This window comes from Cheilinus undulatus, linkage group 20, assembly GCF_018320785.1.
Source record: "Cheilinus undulatus linkage group 20, ASM1832078v1, whole genome shotgun sequence".
Classification (NCBI taxonomy): domain Eukaryota; kingdom Metazoa; phylum Chordata; class Actinopteri; order Labriformes; family Labridae; genus Cheilinus; species Cheilinus undulatus.
Window position 1 is genome coordinate 21,646,718 of NC_054884.1, and position 16,213 is coordinate 21,662,930.

Below are 16,213 nucleotides of genomic sequence, written 5' to 3' on the forward strand. Positions count from 1 at the left end.
ATCATCGGCCTCACAACCTGTCCTTCCTTTGCACCACTGTGAAGTTCAATAAACAAGGCTAAAAAGGAAGAATAGTACACTTAATGCAGAAATAAAAGAAGAAATATTCAAATGAAAAGACTATTTAAATAGCATTTTTCTGCCATGACCTTAAGCTGTAAACTATTAGCGTATTGATCAGGATGCAATCGTTACTTTGCTTAACTTCCAGAGGTTAAGAGCATTCATTAGCTATTTTTCTGTAAAAGGCTATGCAATTTCAAATGCACATCATTTTGTTTCATTCAAAGTCTGGCATAACCGCTACTATGTGTTAGCTACATTATAAATTATTTTTATGTTACATTTTACCTTTTTTATCACTAGTTCAACGCTAGTGAGTATACTTGGATACTACTTAGTGTTAGATTTAACTTCAGTCTAAGACATACACTATGTAGACAAAAGGATGTGTTTGCATGTATGTGTGTGTGATATGGATGTGTTTGCATGTGTGTGATAAAAAGTTTGTGTGGATTACCTTGTAAGCAGTTTGATTCATATTTGTTGTCCAATGTGGACTGATTGACAGGGTGTTTTTTTTTTTGTTTGTTTGTTTGTTTTTTTGCATTGAGGAAACAGTCTATATACACTGTCTGATGGTAACTTTTGCTAACATGAATGGGACTCGACTTGACTTGCTTGATTCTCACCACAGTGACTTGAGACTTGCTTGTGACTTGCACATGAGTGACTTACTCCCATCTCTGGTGAACTCACCAAACAATGTTTTATAATAGGCCTGTTAATATAAACGCTTTAACGCTTGAGATTAATCAGGAAAGCTTAACGTGTTATAAAAATAATAACACGATTTAATCATATGACTAAGTTTGACCACAATTTCCTCCCGTAGTCCTCTTGTGCGGATGTCTATGTCCCTGGGGTGAAAAGGTTGAAGGCAGGTCAATCGCAGCCAGCAGTGATGAGTGAGGAGTCAGACCCAGGTCTGCTTCATGGCAAATTTTGATTTAAAAAGCTGCCTAATGGAAGTCTGGATGAAACAAAAGTTGTGTGTACATACTGCGGTGATGAACTGTCTTTACACCAAAGCACAACAAGTCTGAAGTACCACCTCCAGGCATAACGCATCTTTGCTAATGTAAGCAGAGACGCTATCAACAACAGGGGATCAAGCCATGATAGCTAATTTTGCTAATGTTAGCAAAGGCGCTAACAACAACACGGGAACAAGCCATAACGTCAAGCTACACCATCGCAGTCCAGCAGAGCGGGATTTGTCCCCAAAACAACAACATCTAAGCTAAATAATGCGATCGCTAATGGGTTGCCAGAGACTGCAGACCATCAACATCGTTGACGACAAGGGGCTTCAAGACATCATCCGGGTCGCCTCAGATGACCCGTACCACAGAACACCAACAAGAACTACTGTCACAAGAATCTGTGAACTGTATGATAGCTAAAATAAAACTAAAAATAAAATCGTAAATCCTGTTAATTTTGAAAACAATCTGAGATAGAATTTTTTAACCATATCACCCAGCCCTAGGTTTATGGAAGAAAATCTTGGTTTGACTCAGGCTAAAAAAAACAATGGATCAAAAAGTGTTCCCTAGAGCAGCTTTTAATTAAAGTTTTAATTGACTCCATCCCAACTTACCTGTATCACCTGATAAGAACGATGCAATTTATGAGAGTGCTAGTTTTCTGTATTAATTATGTGCTATTATTCCAGTGACTAACGCAGCTTTATCAGTATTATTTTGTTATGTAAAAAATCATAGACTGCAGAAAATACTGGACACTGATGAGGGGGGCAATCCATGATGGCAGCCATATTGAAAATGTTGTTCAAGCTGAGTTTTGGTCATTCTAGAAACAGGGCTGAGCCATGTGTGTGAAATGCTTTTTATGTATATGTTATGAAGCATGGCAAGTAGATTTACAGTTACGTTTGTGTATATTTGTGCATTGTAAACACCCAGCCTCTTAATTAAATTCAAGCCTCACTGCTGCTCAAACACAATGTTCAGAAGCCAACAAGAAAAAGTTCAGGTGAGTTGATGTGACAACTTTTGTGTTGAATCACTCTGAAAACATTCCCCAGGGGAGCTGAAGCTGAGAGAAAAACAACAGCTATATGAAATAGAGATTGATCAACTGATAGATTTTTCCTCTCACTATTACTGATTTCTAAACTTTAAATCTAAAGGTGCTGGATTGTTGTTACATCTCTACTCTTAAACATCAAACCAGCAACACCAAACCATGAGATTAAAGCTGCTGAGCCACCAGGTCACAATAAAAAAGATTTTTGCCCTTTTTGAGAGATAAAAAGCAGGATAGAAGGCCTTGAGGGGCTGTTGCCAAACAAGAAAACAGCTCATGGCTTGTGATGGTTTCTCTCACAAAAGCTTTAAATCAAACAACATTCATCCTAAATGTCAGATAGCAGTGATGTTATTTCTCATGTTGCAGAATTTCATTTGAAGCTACGGAGGAAAATAAGCGAGCCGAGGCAAAGTCAGACGATGTACGTGCTGAGAAACAACCTTGAAAGCTCGTACAATAAGAGAAAGGTGGTAGAAACGAATATTAAGTTAATGACAAAAAGCCTTGGTGAACTTTGTACAAACACGTAACATTCGTCCAATGACAGACTGATTTTGTCCACAATACAAGCTGGAGCTATTCACGGTTCTGATAAGGACGGACATGCAGAGCACAGCTCCGCAAGTTGATTAATTTGGCAAGTGAGTGGCTGAATTATCTTCCTTTTGAATACGTTTTGTTCCCTTCATTGAATTCTATAAAAGGCTAAGTGTCATCCCGCCTCTGAGCCTTCCTCACCCAAGGCAGGTCACTTTGTCCTTTTCACAGATCACTGCCTATACCAACATGCAGATTCCTGCAGAGTCAAAACATTCATATAAAATGCGATAAAACATCATATTGAATTCATAGTGTTCCCAGTGCTTGTTCACCTCTGCCAGATTTGCCCCTTCCTCTATGTATTAAGATGGAATGAGTAACAGCTGCCTGGGAATAAAGTCAGGCCATTCAGAGCTCCCCCTGCTGACTGAGGGTAGAATAGGTTATAAACCCTGCCTCCAAAATTAGAGTAGATGGACATGGGTCAAGATGTACTGTTCATATTCCTGAGCAGTTTCATTTTAAAAGATATTTGATTAATAAATAAATAAATAAATAAAAAAGTACGGGGGGGGGGGGGCAGATGGTCTGGTGGCCTGGGGCACACCCCATGTGCGCAGACGGCCCGGGCTCGAATCCAGTCTGTGTCCCCACTCTCTAGTCCCTGTTTCCAGCTCTACCCGCTGTCCTCCTCTGTCAATAAAGGCACAAAAAACAGGATGTAACATCATGATCCATGAGTCACCCTCAGTCAGCGCAAATCGCTGTGGGATTCTGGCTTAAATTAGTACAGCAGAAGAACCCCATCCCATTTCATACATAGTCAAGAATTACCATTGTCACCATTTCTGATTTTCAGGGACAGGACCTAAAGGTGCATCCAAAGCCTCAGAAGTGTGTCCCTGCTTTTGCAGATTGTGAGATTGATGGGCTGTTTGGTGCTGCTTAGAAGTAATGCAAGCATCGTACTGGACCCTGGTGATGAAGCGCTGAGCTACATTCTGACCTTGTCCAATGGTTGTAAGCTTTGAGTAGTGATCAAAAAATGAGATCATCAATACAAGTTTTCTCCAAAGGATGGCTGGGCTCAGCCTTCAAGATAGGGTGAAGAGCTGAAGGGAGCCCAGACTAGGACTGCTGCTTCTTCATACTGAACAGAGCCAGCTGAGGCAGCTGATTAGGATGCTTCCTCATTGCCTTCTTTGAAGACTTGCTGGAGGGATTATTGAGCCCTTGGAGTTTCTTGGGATCCCTTAGAAGGGGCTGGAAAACGTTGCTGTGCCAGGGAGATCCTGGTTGTCCTGCACTGTCTGTTGCCATTTCAACCTGACGCCAGATAAGTGGAAGAACAAGGATGGATGAATTGATGAAAAGATAAAACTGAGAAACCGTGCTTTTTTTTTTTTTGGTAGTTTCTCCCACTTTTGACTGCTTAATGGCATGTTGGCAGAACACACTTTGATTAATGTACTGAAGATCACCTAAAGTAGAAACCCACTGTAGTAGAAAGCCTCTGCATACAACTCTGATATGATGATGATGAGCCTGAGCAGTTTTGTGTGGGTTGATGTACTGACAACTCATTAGGAAATATGAATAAAATGTTCCTGTGGTGGTGTAAAGTAAGTGATACGTTTAATCTGTAATTATAGCATGAGTGTTATATCTTCAATAAATGTAAGCCTGCTGTATTTCTGACATTCTGTGTTGTGCATTAGGTAAACTGTTATGAAACCTACAATTGTTCAGGTATGACAGAGGTTGAACCTATGTTACAGTATTGCTAAACTATCCACTACTTTTGAGGGAATTATAGAGCAAACTTTTATCTGGACAAGGTACAATCAAGGAGACCAGGGGCTTAAGAGTGAGATAATCTTATTACAGCAATCAATGACTGCTGAATGAGCTCTTCAAGGGAGAAGCAGAACGTGACATTATGCCAAGTCTAAAAGGACATGTTACAATTGTGTGATCAGGAAAGCTCAGTTCAGTCAATGCGAGGGTAACGGCATGTTTAGGATCTGACAATCAAAATGACTCAGTTTCTGCTATTTCAAAGCTGTCCAGTTTGCTTGATTTCTACAAGGGCTCATGCTACCAGAAGATGTATTTTTGCCTTTTATTCATTTAGCAATGCTAACTCATGAAATGTGTTAAGGTAGGTACGTCTTCCCCAATCCTTTGTTGTTACTCAATCCACATTTAAAAAGCCAAACTATTACCAAATGAAGAGCTGTTTGGGAGCCAAACAACCAGCTCTACTGAGATGGTCTGGGTCTCTCAAAAGAGACAGATTTCCTGTGAGTTTTTTCTTTTTTGATTTATATGTTTGTTTGTTTTTTTTTTTTGGTTTTGTAATATTTCATTACTTTTGGGTAGCTTCAGAATTAAGAGTGTTTTTGCACTGTGAATGCTTGGCATAGTCGTAAACACCTCAAAACATAGCCTTTTTGGCAGAAATCACTACTTACCCATAAGGGGGGGGGGGGTCTCTGCTACTGTGTTAAGTCATCTGCAATATGACCTATACCTTCAATTGATCAGTAATTTAAAAAAATCAAACCCCTTCAATATGTACAAGAAAATAGGTCTTTGACCTAAAAAAATTGCCATTTTTTTAGGTTAAAATTTTTCAGCTGTAAACGTACTTTTTTAATTTGCCAAAGTGGGCATTTTAAACAGTTGCTATTGGGACCTATGGAGCTTTTGCAACCAGCCTCAAGTGGATACTTAAGGAACTGCAGGTTTTTGCACTTGACATCTATTGTTGCTCCTCGAAATCCTAAAACCTAAATCAGTTTATTATCATAGAAATAAGAAACATCATCCTTGTTCTGAGCCTCTATATGCGTCACTACTTGCATCATTATTTTGCCACAAGCTGACACAACCAACAGTTTAAAGCCAGCAGTAATAAACTGGCAGCAGCCCTCACTAATACCATAGCCAAGAGCATTTCTATGGCCGGATGATTGCTTGTAATAAACAGATGCTGATTAGCTACAGATGGATAAAGTTATTGGTACATCTAAAAACACCAGACATAAAAAGTCCTTTTTTATGTCAATTGCTGCTCAGCTATCGTTTCAGATACAACTAAAGCACCAACAAAAAGCATCAATGGTCAGCACATATGTTCTCTGTGTATATAAGGTGTGTTAGCATGAGTGTTGGAGAGAGATAAAGAGAGCAGAGCTGCATTAGATACAACCATGTTTCTGTGTCAAACATCTGTGTTGCAGTCTCGAGAAATGTCAGTGCCCCCTCCCATCTGTTCCCCCCACTGGTAGCTTCAAAGAGGTCAGTCTTTGTCCTCCTCTGTGGCATTTACAGCCGTTGTCTCTTCATGTCTTCACATCCCCCACTCAAGACCTAAGAATTGTCACCTATCCACAACTATAATCATTCAAATGCAGCATCTTTGGTAGCCAGTATTTTATCCACTTAGCGCATTAGTAAGATAAAAAAGCAGCTTTGTAAGGTTAAAGCACTACTTATTTACCAAATTTCTTTCATGCAAAAATCCTATTTATGTAAAAAATGCTTTATAGAAACATGTCACAGTAAAGTCCATGAAAAACACAGATTTCACACTGAAAAGCCAATTATAAAAGCTCGATTAAATCTATACACCCATGCATCAATTGGATGGATCAGGGTCTTGTTACTGCCTCCATCTCCAGACGCCTCATTATCATTACATATTCTTAGGTCACATTCAGTTTTGTAATCATTACATGGCGTCCAGCCCACTACCTTTCAATAACAGATTAGGACAAGCCTCATGAGCGTACTGGCTGTTTTCAAGCCCTTGCAAATTCGTACTACACAGGGACCAATCAGTTCATCACCGGGTTATGTGATGTCAACAAGACTCTGTTTCAACATAAGTCAGTAATCATGAATCACTCTCACCTAAAATACCTTCTATAGAAATACATTTTATATATTCACACATTAAATCTTTGTTTCTTTAATACAAACAAAAGCTGATTTTCTTTGTTGCAGGCAATGTCTTTAATATGCTGATATCCTTTATGCTGGACTCACTGTGCCATGCTGCCCAGCAATTTGGCTCTGGTTTGGGTTTCAAACATCAGTGCAAATTATTGGAGAAAGTAGGTTTTTCTTCCTTACACAACAGAAGGTTGGAATGGAGGTACATTTTTCCTCATAAGGATTGGGGCTGTGTGAGTGTGGGCCAGCGGGGAACTAGAGAGGGGGGACTATCATGCTTCGGCACAGTATGGGGCAAATGGGCTTAGTGTGAGAGCACCTCCATGATTTAGCTCCCTCCTCCTGGTCTGAACAACAGAGTCACCTCAAATAAGAGGACTGTGATGTTAAAACCTGGATTAAAGATCATTATTACGAGTGTGTGCACATGTTTTACTGCTCAATCCTGCAAATTTTATTGGCTGGTGTAATTTTTGCTTATTGGTCTGTTGTTTTGTTTTTTGAGCTGCTGTCTTGGTGAGGACTGTTGTAGGAGATGTTTTTGCACCTCAATGGAAACACTCTTGGTTGAGTAAAATTAATCGCACTGTGTTGGAGAACGAGTGAAGTATTTATGGTAATTCTTAAAGGTAAATTACTACGTAGAATTAATCATTTTTGGACTTCATTGAAATGTAGCCCTCTAGAAGCATTGTTGAGGCAATTTGAGAAGTTTAAGTGACCATCACATTACTTAAGGATTCCCTCCAGGCTGTTAACTTTTTTTTATACAAAAAGGAGACCAACAGACAGCCTCTCTCTAAATTTCTGCACCCCGAATGCCAATACAGCAACTTAAATCATTTTTTATCACAATGATATCGTCTTGAACAACAAATCTAAAGGTTCTTAAATTAATGTTTGACAGCTAACCATTTAAAATTTAAAGATGTAATGTTCCAGTATAATACCGTTTTGGCATTAATTTCCTTCAAACCAGACATTTTATTCTCATTTCGATTTAATTCATATTTTTCATTTTGCTTAAACATTAAGTGCTTGTTTTTTTGAGCGCAAATCATTGTCCTATGTTTTATTTAACCAGTAAAAAACAAGAACAATTAAGAACAATTGTTCATATCTATAATCACAATTTTTATCCAGCATTATTATATTACTATTTTGATTATCCCAGTATTTAAGTCTGGTGAGAAAAATAGTATACATAACTACTGTCCTATAGCTAAAATGCCCACCCTCTCCAAAGTATTTGAATAAAAAAAAAGAAAAAAAAAAAGTCAATTTTAGGCAACATTATAATCTTGATAGAACAGAGATCATTGTCCCCGTCACACTATGGCCTTAGGAAGAAGAGTACAACTTGTATGTTGATTCTGGATCTTGTTGAAAAAAATAAATGCCAGCATTGATAAAGGTGAGTGTGGTGCCTGATTTATGGAAAACACTTGACACATTTGATTTTTAATGTAGAGTGAGGGGGTGGTATTAAACTGGTTTAGGAGTTACTGTATATATATGGAAGAAAACAATATGTACATGTAAAATGTATAAAATTTCAAAGATACTGAATATGGAGTGCCAGAAGGATCAATATTGGGACCTCTCCTTTTTATTCTCTATGTAAATAATTTTTGTAAATTAATCTAATATCTTACACAAAGTAATATTTGCTGATGATGCAAATTCATTTTTGTCACATGGAAATTAAGATAATCTTCAAATAAGGAACTGATCAAGATTGTATTTGGTATAGATGTAATAAACTATCTTTAAATATAAGCAAAATAAATTGCATTGTATTCCATTCAAGTAGAAACTGAAGCATCATTGAACATGTTAATATCAAGATAATCCATAGGGCTAATACGAGGTTTAAATTTACAAAATTTCAGAGGGTTCATATTGAAGAACTGAAAGATATCTGAATATGTTAGCCTATTTTTCAAGCTAAGAAAAGTGTCCTTTTGAGGCTTTTCCAACTTTGTACAGGTCTCTAGTTGAGCTTTATCAAAACTTTTGTAATGTCATATGGTGCCATACATATGCTAGTTAAGTCTAGAAGCTACCAATCTTACAAAAACAAAGTTATAACGCCATATCATGGTCAATGGGCATGCTCCCTCTGACCCTCTTTTGTAACACTTTTTAGAATGCTTGTATAATATATGATGTATACTGACGCATTGATAATCCAATTTGCACTTCCTCTCATGCACATAACACAAGGAACAAACAACTCATAATAGGCAAGAAATGTACACTGAAATGTACAAGTTTTAGCATGACCTGCAGAGGCCCACAGATTTAAATGAGCTTTAGAGCAGTATTGAAATATTATCTTTGACTGTCTTCAAAAAGAACCTTAGACAACAGCTGCTACAAAGTAATGTTCAACCCTAGACCTTTTGTGGCTGAGGATCTCTGATCAATCTAAATTGCTTCCTATATATACTCCAATTAATTTAATTTGCAATTTTTCTAAGTGCTATTGTCATACTGTATTAGTGTCACAATACATTTATGGTCTTTAGAGTAAATTTTAGGGTATTAAGAGTCTTGAGTTAATACTGGGAATGCTGCTTAAATCATATTTATAACTGTGTATATTTTGTATATTCTTTGTAAATTGTATCTACAAGCTCCATATGTTTTCTGTCGAGTCCCATTTCACAAATGAGCTGTTTATGAATTACCATGATGGATTGTGTCTGCATTTTTATTGATTTTGTGAATAAACTGATTGACTGGTTGATTGTTATCAATGGAAACATTGTTCTTATGTAGTTGCACCATGCAGCAGTTTATGCTCTCTTGCACAATGAAATTAAAGATTAAAGACGTATTTAAAGGCTAACATGAACTAATAAATTATTCCAACAGAGTGTCAGTGAGTTTTAGGGTGTCGGTTGTTTTCAAATTCAGAAATATGATCAGGAATGTCATGAAAGTATTAGATTGGATCAAGTTCTGAAAAGATAAATAATGTGACATGTTGTTACTAAAAGGGCTTGAAAAACATGTGGCATGAACACCCAAATGCAGAGTGATAATATATACTTAAATGTTTATATGTAATTGTAGTAATAAAGCAGGATGTCATCTGCAAAAAAAACCCTCCTTATCCATGGTTTATAAACCAAAACAATTATTTAGTGTTTTCATGTACAAAACTTTTCAATCACCTGGAATTAAGACAAGCAGGTTTTTTATTTATCTATTTTCATCTGGCAGCTGAAGGGCAGCAACAAACAGATGATGGCAAAGTGAAGAGCAGACAGTAAAAGTGAGCAGAATTTCAATGACATGAGCCCATCTGCCTGCATTAATTTTTATTGACTTTAATTCTTTGGAAAGGCATGATTCGCAGGCACGCTAGCTATCATTCTTGTTTACTTCATATATCAATTAGAGGGTATAAAATTCAGATCCTGTGATTATCAATGTCATTCCCAGAGGGGAAATAAACTGTAGGAGCTTTATGAGTCGACTGCAGCCTATAAGGTTGGATGGGCCCTGAATTAAACTTTTGAGTAACAAACAGCATCTAGGAACATATACGATTCACTGTGAAGAGATGGAAATGATCTCAGAGAAATCAGCGAGAACTCCAGGCTGTTTGGCTCCAGGCAGTGAGGGGAATTTACATACATTTTCTCTCTTCCTCAATTTTCTGTACTGTATCTTTCTTACCCTCTTTTTTAATTCCTTCTGCCCATCATCACATCTTTCCTGCTTTTCATCCTCATCTTTTCTCAACCACATCTTTCATACCAACACTGAATATTAATGTTTCATTCTATGCTTTTCCTGTCAGTCACCGTATCTCTACCCTCTTTCTTCACACTTTTTTGACTGCTGCACTTAACTTTAAGCTGCAATTTATTGGAACTATTATCTGTACTTTTCACTATAATTAATTCTGACAAAACAGTCGATCAAATACCAAGACGTCTTACTTCTCAAAAAAGCGTTTTCCATTAGCAGATACTGTCCTCCCCTCAATGCTGGTCTAAAAGCTTCTAGATGAACTGGGTTTGTTTTTAAGGCTGAAAACACAGGGTGATGAAATGTATTGATTTTTCTATCTCACAGTTTAAGTTTTTGACATCATAAACACAATGGATGTGACTAAGCAATAAAGTGGAACTCATATACAAACTGCTGTTTCTGAACCATACTACCTGCTCATGGGAGCTATTGTGGAGCACAGGTTTCAGTTTTCTACTTTTATGCTGTGATAATTATTTTTACTATTTCCTGTGATGTGATTCTGGCAAAGACTTCGTTCATGTAGGTAACGTTTTTTGTTTTTGTTTTTGTTTTTTACCAAATTTTTATTTTTGTTATTGCAGCAAGCTAGGGAACGAAAAGAATTACATAGTATGGTATAATCACAGATTCAAAAGTGTTTAAAAAAGAGGTAGAACAAAATATTATCCTCATCATGGGCCATGCATTGTGTAGTGTATTGTATTGTATCTCATTTGTTTGTGTTCTATTGTATCTCGTATCTCGTCCTATCATATCCTATCACATCTTATTTGTTTGGATTCTATCATATCAAATCATATCATATTGTATCATATCGTATAGTATTGTATTGTTTTGAATCATACTGTAAAATAACATACTATATCATTTTGTACTGTATGAGATTGTATAACATTATATCGTACTGGTTCATACTGTATCTTAAGGCCTTGGTTCCCAACCTGGATTCTGGAACCCCCATGGGAGCACCAGAGATTTCAGGGGGGGTGCGGTGGCCTGTCTGCTCTGAGGTTGTTTAAATTAGGTTCACTCATACTACCTAAAATCATGATAAAACCCATATGAATGGTTCATATCAAGGTCTTTTGCCAACACATGTGGTTTGGGCTATTGTGTTTGGCTTTAAACAACAAAAACAATTCAAATTCACGTGTATTTTTTGACAGAAATAGCAGTGCTTCTTACATATGTGAAGCGGGGCTCAATGGAAAAAAGGTTGGGAACTACTGTCTTAACGTTATCATTGTTGGAAACATTTCTGATATTTTGACAACTAAATGCAAAAATGTTTAATATCGTCCCTCTAAAACAGACACTTCAGGACCAAATAGAAACAGGAAGTACTACCATGTCACTTTTTGTGTATTTTTAGTGTAACTTCTCTTCAAAACATACCCATAACCCCCTGTCGGTTTAGATAAATTTGTATGGATATGCTTAACCTCCTAAAAGTTACAGTTCCTACAATGTAAACTGTGCTTTAGTGCGAGTGTGGTATCAACATTGTTTTGATTTTATGGACTTACTTCTCGCCGCCGCGAGGCCCAGCAGGTCTGTTTGATTTTCCACACAACCGCTGCCACCAGGAGAAGAGAGAGAAAGCAACTGTAACAGAAGAGGCAAAACAACACATCAATAAGCATGCATTCAACAAATTACAGCTGTCACTGACAGTTTGTTAAAGTTTGTTAAAGTTATAGTTTGTTTTTTCTTGCATTCAGTTAGTTGTCAAATTCTCTGGTACCAAACATTCCTGTGGGGCATCTTCCCGTTGTAACTGATTATGTCACATTTTTATTATCAATATGAGAAAAACGAATGAACCCAATGTAAATATATCAGAGAGTAATGACTTCTTTAAAAAAGTCTGAAACCAAACTCTCTTTGAGTTTGTTGTTCTCAGCTCTGTGTTAACAGAATTGATCCTTAAAAGCAGCTTATTTACTGTATGTGTGATTCAGAGACTCAAACATGTTTCACACATATTTTTATCGCCCACTCCGTTTGACAGGGTACAGCTAGCATCATCTTTAGAGTAGAGTCCTGCAGCTGGTTGGTGTGACCTGCCTAAATCATTCAGCTGAGGGTTGAAAATATAATTTTACAACTCCAAAGATACAGGCAGGGGTAAAAACAAACAAATGCAGGCAGGTTGCAGGCAACAATATAAAAGTATGAATCACAGGCTATATAACAGTGATGACCATTAATTTCACATCTTAATAAGCTAACATGGTCAAGTATGATCAGAGAAAGTTCCTCGAAGCTTTCAGGTAATTTTAAGCACATGCTTTTCTCTGTTACCTCTTCATTATCTCATACATGGACGTTCTCTAGCAAATGTATTGTAGAAGCCCAAGAGCATTACTCTCAAAGGGCTTATGTAGCCGAATGTTGTAAGTTTTAAGTTTTATACTTTCACAGCCTATACAGTTCCAACACTATTTCCAGTTCCAGGTGAATCCAGGTATTAAATGGGGATAAATGTGGGTAATGGGCCAGGTTTCGATTCTGAGCTCTACAGATGCGGGCAGATGTGGGTTTGCAAAATTGGACCAGCGTAGAACTCCACTTCAGAGCACAACCAAAGGAGAAGCAACTTTGCAAATCAAAGAATATTATGGATGAAAAGACAACTGGTTAACAAGGGAATCAACTCTGAGATGAACATCCTCACTTGATATTGATCAGTAAAATCTTTTCTGGATGTTTATCAGCACTTCTCTGGTGGTTTCTGTCCCCCATGCACTTGCTGGTATACATAAAGGGAGGGTTAGAGACAGGAGAAGATGGTTTAGCTTTAGCATTTGATTTCAAAAATGTGCTCTAAAAGTCAAATAGTACATGTGGAAATGCAGCCAATATGTACTTTTGTGCGACGATGTTGCAAAAGAATATTAAAGACAACACTTCTATGCCTAAATATATACTTTCATATAATTTCTTACCAACTTAAGGTAAATCACCTTATCCAAATGTTTCTTTTAGAAAATGCTTTATGATGTAATGATTTAATTTTCAGTTTGGTTTTAGAATAATGAGAGGGGTAGCCATGATTTTGGATGCTTTGAAGAAGGCTCTTCCTTCTGTTCAAGTAATTAACTTTAACCAAACATAAACTTAAAATACATTTCCAAATTTTGCACATGATTCATTCAAAATGTATTCAAAAACCCAAAACATGGTGGATTTACATATAATATGTTTTTCTGCTAACTTTAGGAAAGTCTAAGCAGTGAGGCTTTATGACGAGGTTCCTCATTCATTTGAATATTTTGGCTGATTACTTCAATTAATAATCCAACACTTAAACCATTAGTCAAGGAATATTCAGCATGGTATATGGGCCTGTGGGATAAAAATATGACTGATTGAGAGCTTCCACCTCATTATCCCAGTGATGGATGAGAATGTAAAGACTATCATGTACTAAAGGCAAAGGGACATTCAACTGTGTGCTAAAGTCAGTGAAGTTTTGAACATTTGTAGAAACTGACATATTTTATCATTTTATTCTATTGTGTTATTCTTGCTGAACAGACAGAACATAAGTGTTTTGTTATGTCCGGCAACCACAAGGTGACAGGTCTGCATCTGAGACAGAGGTCGTAATATGACCAATGAGCCCTCGTCTTTAGGGACGTGCTACATTTCTAAAGCGGGCAGTCTGATCTAATAAGCACATTTCAGCAGAGACACTTGACCAGCTCTGGTTTCACTGGTCCATTTGTTAGACATCTTAACTGTCTTTCAATTTGCCTTCCACTCCTGCTAGATCAATCGCCCAACATGTTTGAAGAGAGAGATAAGGCTTCTGAGGAAAGTGATAACTTTGAAGAAAGCTTTTTAAGAAAGTTAAAGGAAAATGGAGGGGACCACTGAGCGAGATTTGAGTGTTCAAACATCTCGTCATCACACCTGGAATTTAGTTTCAAAGCTCTCATGCTGGGAACCCTTTCAGAACTTGCACTATGTAAGACACCTTTGAAGATAATGTAAAATGGAGGAGGTGTTTGGGGGTTTCATTGAGATTTTATGCAGTAGAAGTGACTGCAATTCCTAGATGTCTGGCTTTCATCATTGTCATTATTTCAATATAGAAACTATAAAAAATGTTTCTTCCTCTGCTCTAATAAAAAGTGTCCTGCAATCAAGGAAAAATCAACCAAATATGTCCTTTCTCAGGATAAAATTGGCTTTTCTATAAGGGCAACTGAACCCAGCTCTGGTTTAATCAAATTACATGCTCTTCTCTGCAGCCATAATGATACAGTTACTACAAGGGGAATGAAATGAGTCATATCCTTAGCTGCTTTCTACAGACTATTTAGAATTAAAGACAGGAATGAAAACAACCCTAAAGGAGATTCTAATGCTTAAAGGAGATGTCCAAACAACCTCTTTATGGATAAAAATATTATGGAGTAACTAAACAAAACAGCTTCAGCTGAGGTCCATCTACCCTGGAATTTCAAGAAAAAAAAAAGCCTTAAGAACACATGGATAGGGCTGCAAGGAAGGGGGGATAAGACACGCCCACTTCCTCCTTCCTGCTGTCCCTCATCAGCCACACCGTTCAGCACATGTTGCTTTCCAGATTTGATTATTAGTCATAATCTCATAACCATTCCAGGCAGATTTACCACGAGCTCTCTGAGTGTAAAAAAATGATATATGGTCGTTTTAAGGAAATAATTTTGTATGTTATTGGCCTTGGTTTAAAAATAACATGGTTTATTTGCAATCTCACAGTGTGTCACAGACATCTCTTTGATTGGCTGATTGCACCTCTAACCATGAAACTTGTATGTTCTGTCCAGGTTCTGCCGCTTCTAGTAAATCTAATGGTTGTTTTTCAACAAAAGGTAGTTTAAATAGGGCAATTAAGATATATAATCATGTAGAACAGCCCTTCTCAACCAAGAAGTCTTCTGGCATCCTGAGAGTTGGCTTGAAAATGCTTTAAATTCAACCAAGAATGACCATGAATATGCAGATTATTAACTATCCCTACATTGATAATCAAAATTGTCTCATTTGCCCTTTTCCTGAAATTATATCACCACTAATGAATAAGCGTATGTCGCTAAGCACTACTTCAGCTGAGTTTCACATTTATTTTCAGTGCTGCCAAAATGAACCAAAATGTGTTTTAAGGTCTTTGTGCCCATTCCATTAAATACAGGCATTTAACTGTTTGAAGAAAGTGCTTTTATGCAGTGGGTCTCAACTTAAACACAGTCTCTTAATGACAAATCACTACAGAAATTTTAAAAAATTTCAACAATGTTTAGCTATTTAATGAAATGTGTTGCAGTTCCGATCTTGGATGGATCAAAATATATGACTGAAAAAAGAGATGGGACAAAAAAAAATCTATACCTCAATTCCCCATGATAGTATCTAAATTTGAGCCAATTTCCCAGGGATCTTGAGGAGTTGCCTTATTATATTGGTGAAAAAAAACACAGCTTTCTCATTCAAGAAAATGAGACTGATAAGTCGAGTTTTGTGAGACAAATGTGCCTATTATTTCTGCAAACAGAGTAAAATAAAATGTATGGATGCATGCTCGCTAATGGCATCAATAATTCACAAACTTTTGCCATCAATGTTTTTCCAAAGTTGCAAACCACTGAAAACAGCTCCGCAAGCCACTTTTGAGTCCTGACCAACCAGCTGAGAACCTCTTTCTTAGAGGTTTATCTTATTAATTGTATTACTAAATGGCACAATAGGATCGCAATCTCAGTCTACATAACCCGTTATCTAGAATGTCACAGCAATGTCTCTGATTGGTGAAGCGGCTGGTTACTATTGAGCTCTG

General features: G+C 37.2%; 1 protein-coding gene across 1 annotated transcript in view; it reads right to left on the minus strand.

Moving 5' to 3' along the window:
• atrnl1b (attractin-like 1b) overlaps nucleotides 1-16,213 on the minus strand; it is a 115,823-nt gene that overhangs the window by 22,308 nt on the left and 77,302 nt on the right. Inside the window, exon 26 of the mRNA XM_041815736.1 lies at nucleotides 11,913-11,991. Coding sequence (XP_041671670.1) covers nucleotides 11,913-11,991 — 79 coding nt within the window. The remainder of the gene's footprint in view (nucleotides 1-11,912; nucleotides 11,992-16,213) is intronic.